Here is a 21,580-nt window from a genome sequence, read left to right as displayed (position 1 = left end):
CTGGATCCAAGCAGCTATTCAACAATGTTCAGTGCTCAGTGGTACTCATGGAGCTTACTTGCCATACTTGGAAGTCACAAAAAACTATATATATGTGTATATATATGTGTGTGTGTGTATGTATATGTATATTTATACATATGTATGTGTGTGTGTATATATATATATATTGATATATACATTTGGGCTTTTTTAAGTAGAAGTTTTATTCTGTGGTTTGAGCTTTGCATTTAAATCTGTACTACATGTAAGTAGGAAGGCAATAGTTAAATCTTGCACCTTGCTCTGAAAACTAACTCAGACTTGGGATTAAAGATGTGAAATGTCATTTCTTGTTTGTTATTGACCCATTTCACTTAGGCGGTAATGTATGCTGCATGAGCTGCGCTACCTTAGGCAAAGCAAAGTGAATTAAGCTATACCAGCTTTTGGTAACCATGAGCATCGGTATAATTTTCTCCAGGTCTAAGAATGTCACAAGGTAAAATGTTAGTAAGGACATAAATGCTATGAGAAACCAGACTGAGAGTGTACCTAAGGTAATGCATCTTTTCTAGTGTAGAGCAAAAGAAAAGGTGAGAAACTCATAGAAGATAGAAAGGAAGGGAAGTGTATCAGACAAGTTAAGACAAGTTACTGACTTCAGAATTTGCTTCATCTTGTGTTCTCCTTACTGTCCAGGAGCTGTAGGCAACCCAACCTGCTCTGAGAGCGAGTGAGGTGAGAAATAGAAGATCAAAAAATAACCAACTTGCACTTTTGAAGTAGGTGATGTTTTTGCTCTTACACGTCACTGCTTTGGACCGCTGGGCTCACTCGTCCGAGCTGTCTGATGGGACCTGAGGTGGTCTATGGGATCCACTCAGAGGCCTGGGAAGGATTAAATGCAGAGTTATCTGGGTGATGCTTCCAGCTCCCATCTTTCAGCTTTTTTTGTGCAAAGAGTTTTAGGGAATTGCATTAACAGACAGGGATATGATTGGTGGCGTGCTGTTTTTGTAGCCCCAAAGCTCAGTCCAGCTGTGTTTTGTAAAACAGAATGTTGAGACCATACAGATGTAAGCATCAGGGATAGCAGAATGGAATTATGAGTTATGGTGGTTATGTAATACTGCTCTCATTTACTTTAGAGGGAAGGCAGAAATTCCATAAAGGGTTTTCAAGAGGCTCTGCCCACACCAGGACTGTGTGAATGGTCATTAGAATTTCCAATGATTAAGCAAATTATAAAGGTTCTCAAAGGAGTCCATGCACTGAGTGGGTCAAAAATAATCATTTTTAAATGTCCCTGGATACTAACTTACATAGAAAATCGATGTGGTTTGCAGGAAGAGAACAATATTGGGTATGTAGTATGCATCGCAATGTGTCTCAGGCTAATCATTTGTATGGTAGGCAATAACAGTCCCAAATAGAGCTGAAAAGTGCCTTTAGTTTGCACTTAAAAGAGGCTTTCCCTAAAGTTTGTTTTGTTTCACTGTTTGTTTGCTGCTTCTTCCACTGATCTGAAAATGTACTTTTAATATGAAAATGCTGCAGTAAATTATTCCCATGAAACAACCTTGTTTACTTGTTAATTACACCTTTTAATGATATGGAGGGTGTGTATTTGACCATTAAATGCAGCATCTGAGCATCCAGCTCCCAGTAGCAGCTAGAAATGTTGCCTATAATGAGGTATTTTGTTCCATTCTCGCACAGTCTGTCTTTCAGACAGACTGGTGAAACGATATCAGCAGTATGGACTTCACTTCCCTTGGCAAAAGCCAAAGCTTGGATGATTTTTCTTTGGGAAAAACAACTGGAAAAAACAGCACAGGCTGTTCTCTGCTAGTTGCGATGCCTCTGCAACTGTAATGCATTTCTGCATTCCTGGGGGGAAGAAAGGAAGGGTGTCTGTGCTTCAAAGGATGCCCAGCAGAAGAAATGGCGTATTGAGGGTGCTCAGCAGGAGGGCGTGAGGAGTTGCTCCCCATCACTGTGCACACTGTTTAGAGAGGTGAAAAGGGTACAGTTGGGAGAAAAATGCAAGGTGTCGGTTCTTTCTGATGAAGTCTGCAAAAGTGTAGCGAGGCACAACATTTCTTAACTTGCCACGGTTACTGTAGGAAATATTGCTCTGAAGTTGGCTGCAGAATTTCAGTGGAACTGCAGCAAGAGAGCACTTGGAGGACAGTATTTCTACTCTTATTTATTTAGGCATTAAATGTGTGGAGTGGTTTTCTTTTTCAAGCTGTTTCTGTTTTACATGCTATCTTAGCCTTTCATCTGTGTCATGCCAGTTTGTTCACCTTGCACAGTCCAAGCAATCAAGCGTTCCATGTAACTTTCAAAGCAGCAGCGCGCCCAGTGCCAGCACTGTGCAGTGACAGGCACCTCCTTTGCTCTTCCTTCCCCTGCCCTGTTTCAGCGTGACATGACCGCAGCCTTGATGGAAGAGTGGCCTCCATGTGAAGGATAATTAATCCCCTTAGCCAGCCCGAATTTTTTGTGTACCATCCACAGTGGTTGGAACCAATTGACTGAGTCTAGCCAGAGCAAGAAAATTTAATAGCATTAATAATACTGCAGCAACCTAATTAGGGCCTAAAGGAGTGAGGTGCTGAGTATCACTTGGAATTTTGTGGTTCTTTCATCTCACTTCCGCAGCCCGTGTGTCATTATGCCATGCTCACTAGCCATGGTGAGAAAATTACTGTACAATTGATGCTGATCCTTTAAAAAGGGAAGACCAGGACCAAATAATTGGACTAGCACATACTGGTCTTTGAATCAGCTTGGAAATTAGTAGGATAAATAAACTGAAGCATTTTGAGTTGGCAGGCACTTCAAGATAAATGCTATCCAAATTACACACCTGCCATTTGGTACATCTCTAGTTATTACCCTTTCCATTTTGAAAGTAATATATCAGATTTGGCAGATGTATTTCTTTTTTGCAACCGTAAATAACAGAAAAAGAAGTTATTAGCTCATAAGCAGAGATAAATAAGCATCAAGGGATAATCCTTTTCTGAAAACCTGGGTAAGGTCAACTCATGGTCGTACTGTGAAAAATAACTCTGAAAATGAGTTCTGGGGAGAAAAACCAGAATTCCTGCCTTTGCTTCTAGCTGCCCTTGTCATCTCATCTTGTTATTGGGGACTTGAACTTGAAAAATTCTGGGTATTATGAACATATTAGGACAGAACATTTGATTTCAACTGTTCACTTAAATACCGAGCAATTACTTTGACCCAATATCAAGCTGGTTTTTAGGTGGTTTGGTACTTTGGATTGAGGGATTTTTGTCATCCTGCACAATTGAATCCCTTTAGTCTCCATTTCTAGGACAGCCATGGAGCAAGTGCAGAGCTTCAAATACCCAGGGAAGGTCTGTTTGAGTCCTTGGTTATGTACAGAAAGCTGCACGTGCTGCTGCCTTGGCTTTCATCTCGCTCTGCTATACCTTCATTGTGCCCGACGCAGAGCTTCCTCTGTCCTATTTAGCACGTGCTGCTGCATTTGCTGCTCCTTAAAGATGTCGGGGTGGAAGCAGCAAGAGGGTCGTGGGACCATTTCAGTCCTCTTTGTCAGGAGCCAGGTGTGAGGTTCCCTTATCTAATTGTTTATTGCATACCTCATGACTATTAAGTTTCTTACTTTTAATCTAGTGGCAATGTGGGTATATTTGAAGTAAGACATGCGCCATCGTGTCCGACCATCCTGAAAAGCAGACAAAAGCAAAAATCTGTGATTGAAGACAACCTTGCTAAGGCCATTTCCTGCCCAGCTGTAAAATATTGAGCAGATTCTCTTATCTGAGTCTGTAACTGGGCCACCTCGCTTTGAAATGAAACCTTTCATCTCTGTTTCACACCACTGTGCGTATGAGTGCTGCACTGCATGGAGGTGCGTGTGGGGTGGCCGCGCATGGCTCCGGCTCCAGCTGTGCTTTGACAAGGGCCTTGACACTACAGGACAAGCTGGTTTATGCCAAAGTCATAAAATGCTTATAATAGTCCAGGCTACTATGCTCATAACCTGCTTTCACTGTCCCAGTTAGGTGCCAGACAAGCTGTAAATTGCTCCTTTAATTAAGCAGTGTTTTATCTCCTTCTACACGACCACAGAAACATCAGGAGCTGGCAGAAGTGTGAGCTGCCAGCAGTGGGACAACTGGGCTTTTTTCAGGCTGACATCTGTGGGTCACGAGTTCTGCCAGGGACACCTCTCTGAGCCCTGCTGGTGGCCGACCCACCCCACTCCCAGTCCTGTCTACTGAATCAGCCTCTAAATGGGCTGTCCCACTGATGCTCTCAAGGTACATGATGCTGGGTTAAATGTTGATCTGGTTTCAGTGACAGGGAGACTTGGAATTGCATATTGTCTATGGTCCATGCAGTATGAATGAGTAGCTAAACTGAAATGAGGTATTTTTTTGATCCCCACGCCAAGTTGCTTAAACCCCCTCCTTCCTCCCTCCATCCCCCCCATTCCCCATCCTTCAAGAGTAGAAGTTTTTTAAGTGTTAGCACTTCTTACAATGCAATCTATGTCTGATGGCTGTTCCTCCTGGGCATCCTGTGGGTAACTGCTGGTGATTTCAAGTTGATTTATGGTATAATTAAACACCGATCCATCACTTCCTCACTGAAGCAGAACTCCAACTGAAATCAGTGGGAGCATCGCTTGATTAAGGCATTTAAGGGTGGTCTCACAGTGAGCCATCATCTTGTATGAAGCTGAAATCTGATGCATAAGTATCCCCATAATGCCATGCAGTAGGTTTTCTTTTCTCCCTTTTTTTCCCCAAGATACCATTACAGCCCCTTAAAAATATCAGATAATTTGTCACCAAGGTTTGCACTACAGTAGATTGTAGCAGGAAATGAAGAAAAGCTTTGGAAACCAAATTATCCCCTAAAAGTTTCTGGTATTGGTTGAGTGGCCACAACATAAGGACAGTAGACAGCAATGGCTGGTTTTATTAATCTTTGAATGAACGTGCTAGGCTCTGAAATGAGTCTGGGAGTGTAAGTGTGGCAGCGTTGCTCCCCCCATGGGAGCTGTTATTTTCTGCATGTAAAATATTAAAGGCACTGTGAGCTTAGTTCTGTGTTGTGAAGTAGGGAAGAAGTCTGTTGACCTCGAGTCTGCTCTGACAGGTCTGGCAGTGAAGCACACTGGGGACGAAGTGCTGAGCACAGTGCAAAGGACAGCAGAAGGCCGTGTTGGTCTGAGCAGCGGGCTTGGTGCTGATTACAGAAACTAACTGTAAGCCAAGTCAGGATGAAAAATCCTCTCAGAAGATAGATTTGCTCTAACTTGAATAGGTATCTACAGTTTATTGTAAGTGCACATTTAGAAGCATATATTCTTTTTTAATTGAAAAAATTAGGCAGGGGCTGCTGGATGAATTCTGAAGATGCATGGCCCATCCCATCCCATTACCGAGAAGACAACAGGAAGCTGTAGTCAGATAGAAAAGCATTAAAATAATTAATTTTCAGCTTTATTGTGTGTCAACAGGAATATATAATGAGCATTTTTGCAAAAACTGTCGATTAAGCGTTTCTCTCTGAATTGCTGTTGTGCTAAAATTGTCCTTGGTTTGATGTAGAACAAATAGCCTTTGGATCTCATTAGCAGTGTTGTTACCAGCACTCACTGCAGTCGCTGCCCAGTGCTATCGAGGCAGGTGGGATCACTGTATCAAACTAAACCAACAGTAAGATGAGGAAAGGAAGATTCATTGTGTTTCCAGGTAGGTTAAGAACTGATTGTTATGAGATCATCACAAAGCAGTTCCAACATGGAGCCTGGGGACCTCAGCCCGGTGGGCGATGTATGGCTGAGAGCTCAGTGCGGGTACAGCAGCAGGGGATGGTGTGTGAGCTGATGGAGCTGTGCTGACTGCACAGAACTGCCAGGCTTTGGCTGCAAGCCTGTGAGCAGTGATGAGTTATCACTGCCTTTGGTTTGAGCGCTGATTTTCTCATCACATAAATGATGAGTAAATGATAGATGTGACTGTGGCTGTGCCCGCAGCCCTCCCTGGCACAAAGCAGGCAGTGGCAGGAGAGACCAGAGCAGAACACACACGGGGACTTTTAACTCCTGTTTTAAGAAGAGAATACTTGGATAGATTTAAGATGAGTATCTCAACACAGTGTGAGACCCGTTTTGGAAGCCAGCACCGGCTGCAGGAGCAGAGCAGTGGCAGGGCTGTTAGGACCCCCAGCCATGGGGACAGGGTGGTGGGGCACAGCCCCTCCTGCAGGGCTGAGTGCCACTGCCCCCAGAGAATGGAGCTGAAGGGAGAAGTTACAGCAGCAGGTGAAACGTGTCTGGGTGAGGCATGGTGGTAGATTTGTGTCTTTCTCTGGTAGTTTGGCTTATCGCTTATCTATGTAAGGGATTTTAGTTGATATTTTGCAAGAAGCTTTGTTGACTGTGTGTTGTTGACATATTCTTAGCTTAAAACTGTTATCACATTGAAATCCCGGATTGAAAAACTAATTACAAGACATTAATAGCTAAGCCCGAAGAGCTAAGTCGTTCAAATATTGCTATCTGGGAAGCTGAATGTACAAAAACTGTTTGAACTCTGACTTAGTGACAGGAGCCTGAAAGCAATCTGGGAGATAGCAATAAATCTGAGCGCAATCCTCTGCAATTGTTTCCTAATATGTCCATGAAATTAATGGCAGCGCCGCTATAAACATCCTATTGGGGAAAGGAGCTATCTTTTTCCTGAGAAGGTTAATTATCAGTAACGTAATTATTTTTGTACTGAATTCTATTTTAATCAAACATTGCATGAAACAATTTGGTTCAGAACAAATAGCTTATTACAGAAATGTTTGTGGTGCTGCAAAAAGAAGCAGAGATGTTTAAATTATAGTCATGTATCGACTTACTTTATTCATTAAAATGAACAATTATGCTAGGCCTTATGAGACAGACTGAGTATTTCTTGCTGATGTTTATTCTGTGGTGAGCGTGTTGAGAGTTAATGCTGGGGCTGGATCCCATCGCACCAAGGTGCTCATGGAGCAGGCAGCGAGCTGTGGGCTCTGCTCCTGGGTGCTGGTTGCTCACTGCCCAAAGCCATGTACAGCCTCAACTGTGGGATTCGGCCTCTTGAAATGAACCCAAGAGGTGAAATACGTGGTGGTGTGCAGCCTTCAAGGGAGCGTGAAGGGGCGGTGGTGCTGGGTGTGCACCCAGTGTCATGGCAGCATGGAGGGAGCACAGCACAGTGCATTACCAACATTAAGAAAGTATGGATGCAGGCAGTGTGGAGTGGTGCCAACCACGAGGTTCTTTTGAATGTCCTACAATGAGCAGTGGTTTTGGGGTTGTTTTTTTACCATTTATCAGATCGCTTCATCAGTAGATGAACTACAGTAGCATCAGCCTGCACATTATGTGTTTGGAGATGTGCCACTTAACGTGACAATAAGTAGATAATGGGTGGATATGTGATTTTCAAGGAATTAGATACACACGCTGCTGCAGCGCCCAGCACAGTCTGGGTTTGGGTCCTTCCCAAAGTAGGCAGAATCACAGTGGAAGAGTTCTCTGCATCCCTCAGAAGTGATGTGGCCAAGCGCCAGGCTGAAGGCACACAGCTGCTGGGTGGCTGTGAGTGCAGTGTGCCCAGCTGTGTCCGTACGGGGGGTGATGCTGGAAAAGCCTCAGTGCTCTGGGGTCCTGAAACAGGAAACTGTACCAAAAAAAATCAACATCTGTGTTTATTGCAAGAGTACTTTCTCAAATTACTTACCGCTTTCTAAGTTATAAGATTAGAGTTTTCAGTTAATTACTCTTTTTGTTATGGGATACGTGTTTCTTGTATTTACTTATAAATCTTCTATTTCTATAAGTGCTTAGCACTCTTCCTCTGTCAGTCTCAGTAAAAAATGGCAGCTCTTTGTTTGTAAACATAACCGACAATACCTCTGGTTTCTGGATGGGGAAATGGAAGAAAATTGAAGCAAGGCCATGAAGAAGTGCCTGTCCTGCTTCTCATCTGCCATCCGGATTCTGAGTAGCTGCAGATTGGGTGCCAATCTTGGGAGGGAAGGCTGCAGGCAGGGCTGGCACTATGCCCAGGCTGCTGAGGGCAGAAGCGAAGACCAAAAGTGCTTGCTTTCATATGGACTGCTTAAAAAATACTGCTTTTATCTGAACCTAACAGCAGCAGATCCCATGGTTTGCTGCTATTAGATTGTATTGAATGAAATGCTCTGCTGTTTTGTTTTCCTTGACAGTCCTATTACAGTAATTGTGGGCAAAAATTATCCTTGCTTTTTCATCAGGTCCTGATCCTGAAACTCTGAACTTGGCAAAATCTGGAAGTAAGTCGTTTACAGCTCAAAGAGGCCAGAAATATTGGGGGAAAATGTCATTAAATAGAAGCAGGTTTATAGATTTAAGTAAATAAAAGAAGGGACTGAATGTAACAATTCTCCTCAACACAATAGAAGTCATTTCTAGATTCAGGTTTTCAAAAGCCTGTTTCAAAGAAACTGCAGTAAAGGCTGGGAAGAGGAGAACAGAATGTATGTTGGGTACAGCCATCAGCTCCCAGGGCTCCCAATACACAGCTGGACAGTTTGTTGCTTTTGTTTACACTTCTGAATGCAGTTATGAAGCAATAATATATGACAAAGACGGTAAAACGCTTCAAAACTACTTTGTGTGTGTTTGTGGGGAAAGCATCTCCAGTTTGGATCAGACTCTCTGCTCCCAGCGCCTGCCTCGGTGGCAGGTGGTTTATCTGACAGCAGTTTTCATTATTAATTTTCTAGCCGGAAGCAACAGAGCACCGTGAGCCTTTCTGAGGGCAGCGATACGGAGTTATCATGGCGTGGTCCCAGCAGACCAGAAAAGAACTTTCCATAATTTCGCCTGATCTCCTATTTATCTCTTCACACCGATATCTGTGCAGAAGGAGATACCTTCAGGCTGTCCCCGCTATCAAGCAGTGCACAGGATACTTTGGAGAATATGGAAATTCTCCCTTTTCTGGGTCTGAAGGCGTAGGGGGATGTGATGATGCGTTAATAACTCTGTGGTTCTCTGAGCTATGTGGAAAATTGGTGAGAACCCTTTCATGGCTGTAGGCTGGGTCAAAATGCATGCAGGTGGATGCTTTGCTCGTTTCATATCAATGCACGCTGTAAAACCAGCATCAAGTACATTCTGTGGTTAGTAGCTATGATAGCAAATGGGGGCTCCAGCCTGGGCTGGCGTGCCGCTCTGTAGCTGTTCCAGCACTGGTAAGGGGTAGTTGCCCTGCCTTAGCTTCCTTCTTTCCAGACAGGCAAGATAGAAAGCAGTGATAAGGAGGAATCATTCTTCAGCTTCTGTAAGCTGCAAGTCTTCAGCTCAGTGCGGCATAAGGGAAGAGTTCCTGGGTCTTTTTTACTTTCAGAATAAGCAGTGAATATTGAAGGTTAATGAAGTTTCTCAAGCAGTGGCAGACCTCTCAAATATCTGTTATTGAGGGATTATTTCTGTAACGTTGGCGGCAGACTCTCAATAGTATAATATTTGAGCAGTCTGTGGCTTCGGTGTTTTTTCAAATATATGAAACAAAGTTGGTGCAGGGTCTATTTGGAATTAAATTAGGAGGGTGCACCTTAATCCTTCAGTTTAAGACATTCTGACCCCAGTCTTCCTGCACACATCAGTAATCACAGACAGCTGATTCCAGCAGCTCACCTTAAAGTCCCTCAGTTGTAGGAAATATTGGAGCGTGTAAACATTGTAGAACCTAAATTATTAGCTGCAGTGTTGGTTTAGTTGGGCTTACTCACATCTGCCACGGCAGATCAGGTAGTGCATTCGTAAAAGCCATGCACACACACATGTGCTGCAGGTTGAGGAGTCTCTGAAGCTCTACTGTGTGGCTGAGCTGGATCTGGTGCCCTGAGGCAGTGCTGGCTGTCAGGACCTCCCCATGGTCCCAGAGTGGGTTATTGCAGGGGAGATCCAGTGCTGACCCTCCTTGGTTCTTAGCATCTGGTTAGTGGCTTTAGTCTGGAATATCTGGGAATGATTTGTGACTTCAGTTTTGTGCAGTATTTTGAGCACGTACTTGGAGTTCAGGATTCTTCAGAATACAGAACAAATGGGTTGTTCCATTTACTTAATACAGTCATTGATAATTTGCATTCCCAGGAGCATGCATGCATGGTATTTCAAATCTGGATGTGACTTTGAAATGAAATATGATCTAATTACAGTGTTTTTCACTGATGATAATTTTCTTTGTACCTTGTATTTCTTACACAGCTCTCACCCCATTCCCACCAGTTCCAGCCCCTATGTACATTTCCACCTTGTTCAGGGGGTTCCCCTGTAGCAGTCATTCCAGGAGGTCAGAACACTTGCTGTGGTCTTGCTGAGAAGCCCTGGGCTCTGGGTGCACAAAAGGCAGTCTCACAGTGTGTTTGCTGCCTTCCCATAAGCCAAATCAAGTGCCCTCACTGATTTTCATGCAGCAAGAAGGGTTTCCACACTGCTGTTTTATCTGGCGCTGTGTCATTCTACACAAATTTATTGCTGATAAACGTGAAAAATGGCTGTAGTAAATAGTCTTGGGTTAGAGTCCCGTGTGAAGGCACTGGTGTGCAGTCTGGAAGAGCACAGTCGTCCACATATAATGTTTTCCATTTGTTTGTTGCAGTGTGCTGCCCCGTGGTCCCCCTGCCCAGCCCGGTGGTAACACCCACATAACAGCTCCTTCTGCTTCACATGTCTCCTAGATCGACGACATGCAGTGGGGTAAAGGAGTGCGAGAAGTCCCGTCCTCAGTCTGCAGCCTGCCTTGCAAGCCCGGGGAGAGGAAGAAGATGGTGAAGGGGATGCCGTGCTGCTGGCACTGCGAGCTGTGCGATGGATACCAGTACCAGGCCGATGAGGTCACCTGCCTGCTGTGCTCCTACAACGAGAGGCCCAACGAGAACCGCACCGGCTGCCGCTCCATCCCCATCGTCAAGCTGGAGTGGCACTCGCCCTGGGCTGTGATCCCTGTCTTCTTGGCCATGCTCGGGATTATCGCCACCATTTTTGTCATGGCGACCTTCATTCGCTACAACGATACCCCCATCGTCCGGGCCTCGGGGCGGGAGCTCAGCTATGTCCTGCTGACGGGGATCTTCCTCTGCTACATCATCACCTTCCTGATGATCGCCAAGCCAAACGTTGCCGTGTGCTCTTTCCGGCGCATCTTCCTGGGGCTGGGGATGTGCATCAGCTATGCAGCCCTGCTGACTAAAACAAATCGCATCTACCGCATATTCGAGCAGGGTAAAAAGTCAGTGACAGCACCCAGGCTTATCAGCCCCACGTCGCAGCTGGCAATCACATCGAGTTTGATATCTGTGCAGCTTCTAGGTGTCTTTATTTGGTTTGCAGTTGACCCGCCCAACATCATCATAGATTATGATGAGCAGAAAACTATGAACCCTGATCAAGCCAGAGGAGTTCTCAAATGTGACATAACGGATCTACAAATCATTTGTTCCTTGGGTTATAGCATTCTTCTAATGGTTACGTGTACTGTGTATGCCATCAAGACTCGGGGTGTCCCAGAGAATTTTAATGAAGCTAAACCCATTGGATTCACTATGTACACTACCTGTATAGTATGGCTTGCCTTCATTCCAATATTTTTTGGCACTGCCCAGTCAGCTGAAAAGGTAGGTGAAAATGAGCTCACGGGTGCCTGCTAGAAAAGCTTTTGTGACAGCTATAAATTATATGCTGATGTCCAACTTTACAAAGATATTCAAGTGAGCTGTCTGGTTAGCTTGTTGCAGAGACATGCAATACACAGCACCCTTTTCCTTCTTCAGTTAGCTGGTGGGATCTTCATTTGATAAACTGGCAAATGATCAATGCCAATTGTATTAGCCATTCGTTTTATTATTGCATCTATTTCAATTGTCCCTTTTCAGTAGAATAAGTGGGAATTAGCTGTCATATCATCCACGAAAAGAGGTCTCTTAACTAAGTCATTTCAAATACAAGATACAAGAAAATAGTATTAAAAAATGATTAAGAGATGTCTGTGCTTCTAGAGGTCAGTGCTGAATTCAGTGCATAGTTCTCTGATGGGTGCTCAGCTCCGTTAACAGCAGCCTCAGGGCTTATTTACACTGCAGGGTAAAGAGTCTGTCCTGAGCTTCAGCTGCATCTCAAAGGGAGGTGATTTCTGCTGGAAAGGAGTCCTGCCACATCTCAGGTATTTCAAACCCCTCTGCTCCCCCTTTCAAGGGTGAGATAAGGAACAGCACGGGCAGCTTTCAACCCAGCTGGGTCTGTTGAAGCTTTGGTCTGATTCAGCAAGCAGAGAGCAGCTCTTGTGCTGCTTGCCTGGGAGTGTGTCAGGCCTGCAGGTGACCGAGATGGTGGCTTTGAGCTGTCTGCAAAGATTTAAGCATGTGTTAGAAAGACTGGAGGAATTGCAAAGGCTGCTGCCAGAATTAAGAATCTTTTGGCAGCAAAAGCTTTAGTTTTCCATGAGTTCACCTATAGAACTGAATTAACCTGTACTGCTTTGGAAGGGAAAGATTCTTTCACAAATTCACATAGGACAGCAAAAGATATTGTGAATTTGATTTCACGCCGATTGCAGGAGATGATACCAACAGAGCAAACAGCCTCATAGCCTGTGTCAGTGCAGCCCTGCAGAACTGGTGCCTGTGGGGCGTCCAGGAGGGCAGTGATCCATCTCCATGCATGGAAACGTGCTGGGGCTGACTGCAGTTCTGCCCTCAGTGTGACCGTACCTGTGCAATGTGCAGCTCACAGCACTGAGGTGTCATCCCCTGAGATGGTCCCCAGTGTGTGGGCACTGACAGATGGCGGCTGTAGCACATCTGAGTCGTGAGATGTGCCAGGTTTCCTCCCCATCCAGAGAGGCCCTTCATGCCTACACTGAGCAGTGTACAGTAGCTTTGCTTCTTGGCTTTCTTTTCCGTCTCTTGCTCTCTTTTTTCTTCCTCTTTTTTTGGCAGGGCGGGGGGTATTGTACTTTTTTGTGATTGCCAGTGATTTTCTGTCAGATATTTTCTCTGGGAAATATTGGGCATGATCTTAGCAACACGAGTCTTTGCTGAAATGGAAATTGTACATGCTGAAGATCTCATGCAGCCCAATCTTTTAAGCTGAGAAATGGTGTTATATATAACGCCATGATTTTCGCTGTATGGATTTATTTTATTTTATCAATAAATACAACCATAATGTTGTTTGGTAGGAAGCATATTAAGTATACCTCTCTTGTTCAGTGCAGGTTTATTAAAAAAAAAAAAAAGACTAACTCATGCTGCAAGTAAGTCATCAAAGGCAAATAATTCCATCAGCAGAGAGGAGGGAGTGGTGAGGGCTGAGGAAGAGCCAGTGCTGCAGGCTGGATATAAAACCTATGGGGTATATGAGAGGTGGTATGTGCAAAAAGCAAATTCACAGCTTCCATTTACTCAGTCGTAATCTGCCCTTAGCCTTGAGAGCTGCCCTAGTGAGTTGTGCTGTGTAGGCTTCCTTGGTGCTGCTGCCTGCTGCTGGGTGTAGCCCATGGCCCCTGTGAGCTGCTGCTGATCCTTGCATGGTGGTTGTGCCCCATGTTCCTGCCTGCCGCTTTGTTGCACTCCAGGTTTTGGGGGTCATGTTATGAGGTGTGTTCTTCTTTTAGTGCACTTTCCTGTAGCTATTGGTACGTGTTCCAAAATGCTGCTGTGGCCTTTGGTGGAGGGCATAGGAATTATGTCATGTTTTTACTCAGAAAGATCCTTCCTTGGATACCAAACACCAAACATGGAGCTGGTGGGTTCCTCCCATTTGCTGTATTGAGCAGCTCCCAGTGGGGACTCGGGCACCATGGGGCTGAGGGTGGTGCCCACCCATCCTTGTGCATCTTGCTGTGCTGCCCTACTCCTCCAGAGTGGGCCCATGCTGCCAAACGTAGCCGCTGCACTCCTGGACAACTGTTACTGACAACAGAACTGTGTTCAATCCTCAGTGGATGTGTGGGCATCTTATCAGAAGCAAAGTGGCCTCAAAAAGCTGTTAAACTAATTACAGGAGCCCTAGTTCTGCAGCAGAGTCGATACAGAGCTGCACTTGAGAAGAACATAGGCTGGTCGATGAGGTCAGGCAGAGCACAGCTCAATCAATGCTCCAAACTGAGCCAAAATCCTGAAGCACAGATGGAAGAGAATGGTGGGAGGGAGCCCCCGGGCTTGTGCATCCCCCTGCCCTGAGGCTGAAGGTGGGTCAGCAGTGCCTGCTCCTACCATTGCCTCCTCCTGCCTTTCTGGGCACCATGGTGGTGGGGTCATGGGGACATGCCCCATCCCCACAGGACAGACTGTGCTGCAGGGCACACGTCTGAGATCGCTGGGTCTCACGGGTCCTTCATTTCTCTTTATGTGTTGGACCATTTTCAGGTTTTTACAGGCAATGTGGTAAAAGCAGCAGTGTGGCAGCGTGCGACGTGCTCTGATGCATCTGGAAGCATCCATTCGCAGGTGGCAGCGGTAGCTGCTTTTTTATTACTACGACTCTCTCTTAAAGTAAATGTTTTTAAGACTTGCACAGCAAGGATTACCAGAGGCAACACTTTCATGGCAAAAAACAAAGAAAAATACAGTGAAGGGAAAAACCATCTGTAGTTAAATCAATGTGATAGGAAGAGTTCTTAAAATACCGTCTTGCTGTCTCTGTACGTAAAAGTCAGTTTACTGTTAAGAAAACAATATCTTTCAGCACTTGCTTAGTACCATTTTGCTTTTTCCACGTAATGCTGTTGATTCTAGGAGGAGCTGACAGGGCAGGAGGAATTGTTGGAGGCTGTGTTGGAAATAGCCGGGTGTGGGGTTGGAGCTCGTTTCTCACCACCTCGTTCCCATTTCTTCTCACCATGTTCAACCCTGGTTATGAAAGCCTGAGATCACAAGCTATTTTCTCCTGTGGTAATTTAGTATCGCCACGCACATCTACTGTTGCTTAAATTACATTTCCGGATCCCTACGATGTAGTACTGAAGAACTAGATCCCTTTAATGGCCAACCTGAGCGTCAACCTGCTTCACATAGCAGACATGCCGGGACGTAGCGTGTCTGAACTGCAGTGCTACGTTTGGCTCATTAACACGCACAGCTCTGTGCTTCGTGTGCCCATCGTAGTTTGAAGAAGAAATGCCATTTGGAATCAGCCCAAGACTATAACTGTAAGATTAAAAGAGCTCGTAGTGTCCACAGTCTGAAGGCCATTCCCATCCTTGGTAACGACATGCAGATGGAGTTCTCTACGTTGCATATTCCCCTCAGATTGATTTTCTCAGATTGTGCCATTGAACTAACATGAGGGATATGTCATCGTTATATTTTAATGTTCTGCAGAGCCTTTACTGCTTAGTAGCTGTGATCGCTTTTATTTAGTAATTTTATTTAGTAGGCAGTAATGGCTGTCAGCATGCTCCTGGATGGGTGTTACATGTGAGACTTCTTGAAGTGTTTTGAGGACTTCTTGCAAGTAAGAGAAATTGCAGTCGTGACTCTGAGTGAATGATGGTTTTCCACCAGCGTGGTGTTCCAGGCTGGGAGCTTTCTTCATCCTGAAATGAAGAGGAATGGGGAAACGCTGTCCATGTATTCTTGGCTTTCCATCAGCCTATTTTTGAATCCAGATTGCATCAGCCTTTGGCTTTTTTATTTAACTGTAATACAGTCGCTGTAAAACTTGTGACCCTTGATCCCATGTACTCTTCCACCTTCCTTCAGATTTCTGGGTCTTTTTTTCATGTTTCTTCTGTTCAGATCAGTAAGCAGGGTAAGCCAAGTCTATTTGGCATCAGCATCTTTACTTATTGTGTCGAATGTTACATAAATACTATAATTTCAAGGCACATGCAAAGTAGGTTCTTGTTCAGATTAAATAATATCACATTAGCACAGTAGCACTTCAGTGCCTGTTCTATTTTTTGGCGAAACAAAGTTACCCTTCAATTCTCCATAATACAAATACCGATTAACCAGGTAGGACACACATTTATTTTCTCCGCTGGGAAGGCTTGAGATGACAGTTGCTATGGCAACCATACATATGTGGACTTGGGAGTTATGAGGATTTCAATACAACATTTGCTGGAGTTTCATACTGCTGGGTGGTTGAGGAAATCGGGCTCTGAGGCTCATTTGGAGCATGACTTTGAATCTGCAGTAGTGGGGGCACACAGAAGGGGGATTGTGAGCTGTGGCTTTCTTCTAAAGAAATGTAATTTATCACCCTTTGAAATGCATAGCTTTAAATAAGGCTAACGTTTATTCTTCATAATGCCCCTGCATTCCAAAACAGAAATGAAGGCTGGTTTTAATAACAGTGGCTGCTTAGAACTTTGTAACTGCAAATATTCATTTCTCTCATTGTTCTGCATTAGTGTTCGCCTACAGATGTATTGTGTCTTCAGGAGCTGTGAGGATCTGCGTGTTCAGGTACTGAAGTTCTTAACTTCATCCAGCACCAGGTCTGAGGAATGTGAGGGGTTTCATGCAGCCTTGCAGCCCTGCGGTGCCGTGGGCCGGGGCTGTCCTGCAGTGAGCCCAAGCTGCTGGCTGCTGGCCTCAGCCCAGATGGGACCCTGGCCCCATAGAGGGCAAATTATTTCTTTGAAATGTGCCCCCTGAGTTTCTACCACTCTGTGATGTGAGGCTGCAGGGCTGGCTGGGTGTGTGTTGCTGTGGATCTTCCTGGAACCACATGGCCATGTGGATTAGGAAACGGTGACTGGTGGGGAAAAAACATCTGTGTGTTTAAATGTCCTTTAAAAGCTTTAATTCTCGCTTATTCCTGGAGCTGTCTGGTGATTCTGGCTTTTTATCAGCCAGGAATTTGTGTAGTATTCAGCCAACCAAAGGTTTTAATGTTTCAGAAATGAGTACAGTGATAAGAGTAGTACCAGTTCCAGAAGAAGCCTGAAGCATCCAACAGGCGGATTGAGGACGCGTGAGGTGGAAGCATTGCATCAGCTGTTCTGCAGCAGTTTGCGCAGCACTCAGCCCTGCAGCTCAGGGCAGGCAGTTGGGTATCGTTCTGTGTTCATCACAGGGATGTGCCACGTGCCCCCTGCGGTTGTAGTACCCACTCAGTGGAGCAGCATCCATTGGAAAGCTCGGAGGATTCCAACCAGTCAGAAAACAACCACCAACCCAGGATTTGGCCAGGATTTGTCACCCGTGCTCTTCAGAGGCATCTTCAGTGTCTGGAATAATGAAGAAACATTGGCTGTAAACATGTACAAATGCACTCGTGTACCCATGTCTGCACCGTGATCAGGGCTCTCCCAGAAGAATCCTCCATGCCCCTGGAGAACCTTCTCCAGCCCAGAGCGCTGCCCAGGCCTACAGCACCATAGAAGCTGGGCCAAGGCCATGGAGGACATGCAGGTGGCTGAGTGCTGGTCTGCTGCCTGGGCTTTCAAGGCTGGGTAACAGAAAATGTGCACACCGTGGTGAAATAAGGGATGATTAGAGCAATTAGATCTTCCACAGAAGACCATAAATTAATGGCAATTATGATTCTTGAAACAACAGAAGCAGAAGGTATGTCTAGCATTGATCTGTTTTATCGCATTTGCTGCATTGTAATGCTCCTTTAATGTTAATATGTACTTTTGTAGTAAAATCTAATTGAAAACACTGAGCAGGCAGAGCCCAAGGCCACAATCATGTTCCACATAATTACCTGAGGAGGAGGGTGTACATCTGCAATGAAGGGATGCCACCAACCGTTAGTCAGGTAGAAGCGGCGCAGTCATTGTGTTCATGAATGTACAGTAATAGCCTTACAGGAACATATAGGTGAGTGCTAAAAGATAATTAACAATCAATTCATTTTGTGAAATTGTCACAAAATTGGAGCAGGTATCTTCATAATGAAGTAATAATACTACTTTTAAATTTGCGTGTGGCTGTCTAGTAGCAGAGATGTATTCATTTAAGCAGGAATTACTTGAAGTTTGCAGCCCTGCGGTGGTTCTGCAGTCACCAAGGGACTCTTTGAAGCCTGCGAGCGTGCTGCTTTGATGTCTGATGTAGAAAGTGAGGGATCTCTTCACTGTGATAATTCTAGCCTTTTCCATTCCCTTCTGTGATGAGAACAGAGAAAAAGAAATCTCCCTGGGAAGATGGAAAACTAAATGGAAGTCGAGAAGGTGCATGAGTTTGGAGGGGAGGGAAATGCCCTGACCCCACACTGGGCAGTCACCGCTGTCCCATGCTGCCCCAGTGAGCAGGAGCTCAGTGCTGCAGGGCTGCTGTTCGGCACTGCATTAGGACCACTGGGGAGACCAAAACCCATCAGAGATGGAAGCACCCGCTCCTTGAAGAAAGCTCCAGGAGAGCAGTTCACAGCAGGTTGGCTGCTGCATGTACAGTGCTGCGCAGAGGAAGGGGGGAGGTGCTGGGGCAAAACCACAAATGGAGAATTCCATTGGCACCTGGGGGAGAACCTTTCTTCCACACTGCTAGTGTAGCCCAGCGCAGCTGCAGCACTCACCGGGTTACTGAATTGGGAGCCAAACCCAGCTCCTCCTCCTTTCCAGTCTGCATCCAATTTTGCCATCAGGAATGACAAAACTGGGCTTTCCCAGTCACTGTGGCTGTGGTCCCTCCATGTCCCCATCCTGCTGGGCACTGCTGGGGCTGTGAGATGGGTGGCTCCGTGCAATGGGTGCTGGGTGCTGCACGTCCTGTGAGCGTGGGCAAGTGCTGGGCTTGTTTCCAGCAAGTGCTGGGCAAAGTGTAGAAGGAGGGTATCTTCTCATTCTGTGATTTCTAGTGCAAATTCAACTGGCTAAAAAGCAACGTAATTTTGAAAGGGAAAGGCATGTGGGTGTTTAATGTGTAGTGTCGACATGTACTTTTTTGGTTCCTTCTTTTTTTCTTTCTTTTTTTTTTTTTTTTTAATAGAAAATGTAGAGCTGCCAGGAGAGTTTTACATATGAAAAGCAATCTCTGCACATGCCCGTATCTGTGTTATGCAACAGTTTCTATCTGCAGTACAAACTGACAACACCTCAGCGAGGAATAATTGCAGCTCCATTGAGTCCAGCAGAGCAATTACTTTGTTGACGAAACTTTTCTCTTTGCTTGTGCTTTGATATCTCTGCAATGTCAAACTCACTTGCACTGACAACATAATCCTTCCTGCAGAGCCGTTACCTCGACCATGCAACTGCTCCTTGGTGTCACACTGGGTGCTTGTAGCACCTGAGAGTCCTGCACAGCCCTGCTTCGGGTTGGGCCAGGGCAGGGTCCTGTTGGCTATTAGGAAGCTTTTCTCTGAGATACTGATGAATTCCTACAACCCTGATTCTCTTCTTATGCGCATTCTTTGGGGAGCCCTGTTTCACGGTCTCAGTGGATGAGTATGGACTCCACAGAAGGGTTGTTCCCATGCTGAACTCTGGGGCTTTCAGCCAGTGGAGAGTGCACTCTCTAGGTCTGTGCTGTGATAGTGCAGTTTGATTCTTGCTGTGGAAACCCTTGGTTCTCATTAATGCCCCTTTTCTGAAGTAAGAGTTAATCATCTCTTCAGAAAATTCCCATAGATCATGGCTGACACTGTGAGCCGAACACTGGGAACTGAAATGTCACTGTGTGAGAGCCGATCATAGCCAGCTTCTGAACCCCACGGGTATTGTAGAAACATAATAATGTTATTTTGAGTAAGAAATAATGGCTGCTGATTCCAGGCTCATCCAGGAACAAAAAGAAAACCATGACGGGCTTATTCAGAACAACATAAGCCATGCAGATGTTTCTTAATTTTCTTGCTGAACTTGTATGCAGGAGTCAAGCCATTCGAGCAGAAAGAATGGATCCGTAAGTACTTTTGTCTCTGTGTGTGAATGAGTTATGAAAGCAGAGTTTGCAGGGGTGCCCAATCAAGGACCCTTGTCAGCAAGGCACGGAGCAGCCTCACTGCTCTCACGTGGGTGACACATTCAGAGCTGGTTTTCTTCTGTTCCTTTTGGAATAAGCAGAAGGCCCAACAGCTCAGCTGGGGCTCAGCTCAGTCCCAAGTCATGGGGACTGGGAAGGAGGTGTTCCACATTGCCAAGCAAAGCCTCTGCTGTTGGAGAAGATTGTTGCAGTTTGTTTTAAACAGAGTCCTCTAGCAGAAGTGTCAGGTCCTCTGTGCACACCAGCGACTAAATATAGCTGGGTTTGCAGAGTGGAAACAAACAGCTCTTCTTGAAGGCACATTTTCAGTCTAGCATGGCTACTTTAATGCAAAGCTAAAAAATAGGTTTCACTGTACGTAAGAAATGCTTGCACAAGTATTGACCTGAAGGATTTATTTGTTGTTTTAAATGGCTTAAGCAGGCATGTAATAATAATAAAAGCAGAAAATACGGTACTCGGTCAAAGTAATTGCCTTGCATTTTGTCTTTGAGGCATAAACTTAGAAGGTTAAAAAGAAACAAGGAGACCTTGTAGACTCAGGCAGAAATTGCACCCCATGTGCACCCCTTCAAAAGTGATTTGGAGCACATTTCTACTTCTGCATTTTGAAACGATGGCTTTTTTTGTGTGTGTGCTCACATCCCACACAGATGCGGGCAGTGAGGCTCCCTCCTGTCCTGCAGCCATGCTGCCCCTTGTCCCTGTCCCCCACCCTCCTGGCGTGGTGCTGGGGTATTGAGCAGGACCCAAACTGGCACCAGCCCCCTGGCTTCGTAGGTAGCTCCAGAAGTGTGTTGTGCCATTGGTGTAGCAGAGAGTGGCTGGGAACCGTCACTAGGGGGTTGATACCCTATGCCAAATTCAGAGCATCTCTTAGAGAAGGGGCTTAGTCTGCCAATGCCAAAGGAGGGCTGCCTGCAAACATTGCACAAGAGCAGCTGCTTCTGATGTGCAGGCTGGGAGATGAACTGGAAGATAAAAAGGAAACCTCGGGGAATAGATCCTAGAGAAACTATTTCTCTGCTGTTGTTTTCACTGTTGAGGAAGGGATCTCGATGGGAAGGTGCTGTGTTTGATGGAAGAGGGCCTGTGGTTTGACTGCAGTGTTCCCTTCTGCATTGAGTTGGCCTGGTGTTTCTACCCTAAACTTTCCCACTGCTAATCTGCCATCTTTGTGTTGTGACAGTGACTGATGTTTTCCTTCCCAAACTGAATAGTGGAGTTAGGCAAATGTTTGCCAGCATCTGGAACTTACCCTGTGAGCTCTAATGGTGTAGAACAGCATTTATGAGACAAGGTCCCCTTTCTGGAAGAAATTCCCCAACCAAACCTATGTTTGCTGTGGCAGGGAGAGCTTGTTGACCTCTTAAATTGCCAAGGTTGTATGAAGGGTTTCTCAGCTTTAGCACTTTGCAGTTAATGATGTCAGGCACTTTAGCACTAGATTATTCATTCTGTGTTGGCATTTGGCCTTTAAATGGCTGACATGTCTGTGGTGACAAAACCCAGGGTGGGGAAATGAGGTGAAACTCATATTTACAAAGATGTTTTTCGCTTAGCCCTAACTGTCTGTCTTGTACCGCTAATTGCCCATTAAATGCAATCCACTCAG

General features: G+C 45.3%; 1 protein-coding gene across 4 annotated transcripts in view; it reads left to right on the top strand.

Moving 5' to 3' along the window:
• The window catches only part of GRM7 (glutamate metabotropic receptor 7), a 226,513-nt gene that overhangs the window by 162,478 nt on the left and 42,455 nt on the right, over positions 1 to 21,580 (top strand). For 2 of the 4 annotated variants that reach the window (XM_072347203.1, XM_072347202.1), the window contains exon 8: positions 10,762 to 11,697. The exons of 1 other annotated variant lie outside the window; for it this stretch is intronic. In XM_072347203.1, the coding sequence (XP_072203304.1) occupies positions 10,762 to 11,697 (936 nt within the window). Of the gene's footprint in view, positions 1 to 10,682; positions 11,698 to 21,580 lie in introns of those variants that run through there. One more of the 4 variants, XM_072347205.1, reaches the window with a different exon arrangement.

Source organism: Excalfactoria chinensis, chromosome 12 (genome assembly GCF_039878825.1).
Source record: "Excalfactoria chinensis isolate bCotChi1 chromosome 12, bCotChi1.hap2, whole genome shotgun sequence".
Lineage (NCBI taxonomy): Eukaryota > Metazoa > Chordata > Aves > Galliformes > Phasianidae > Excalfactoria > Excalfactoria chinensis.
Note: the sequence above shows the minus strand (reverse complement) of the source record. Positions and strands in the feature narration are given on the sequence as shown.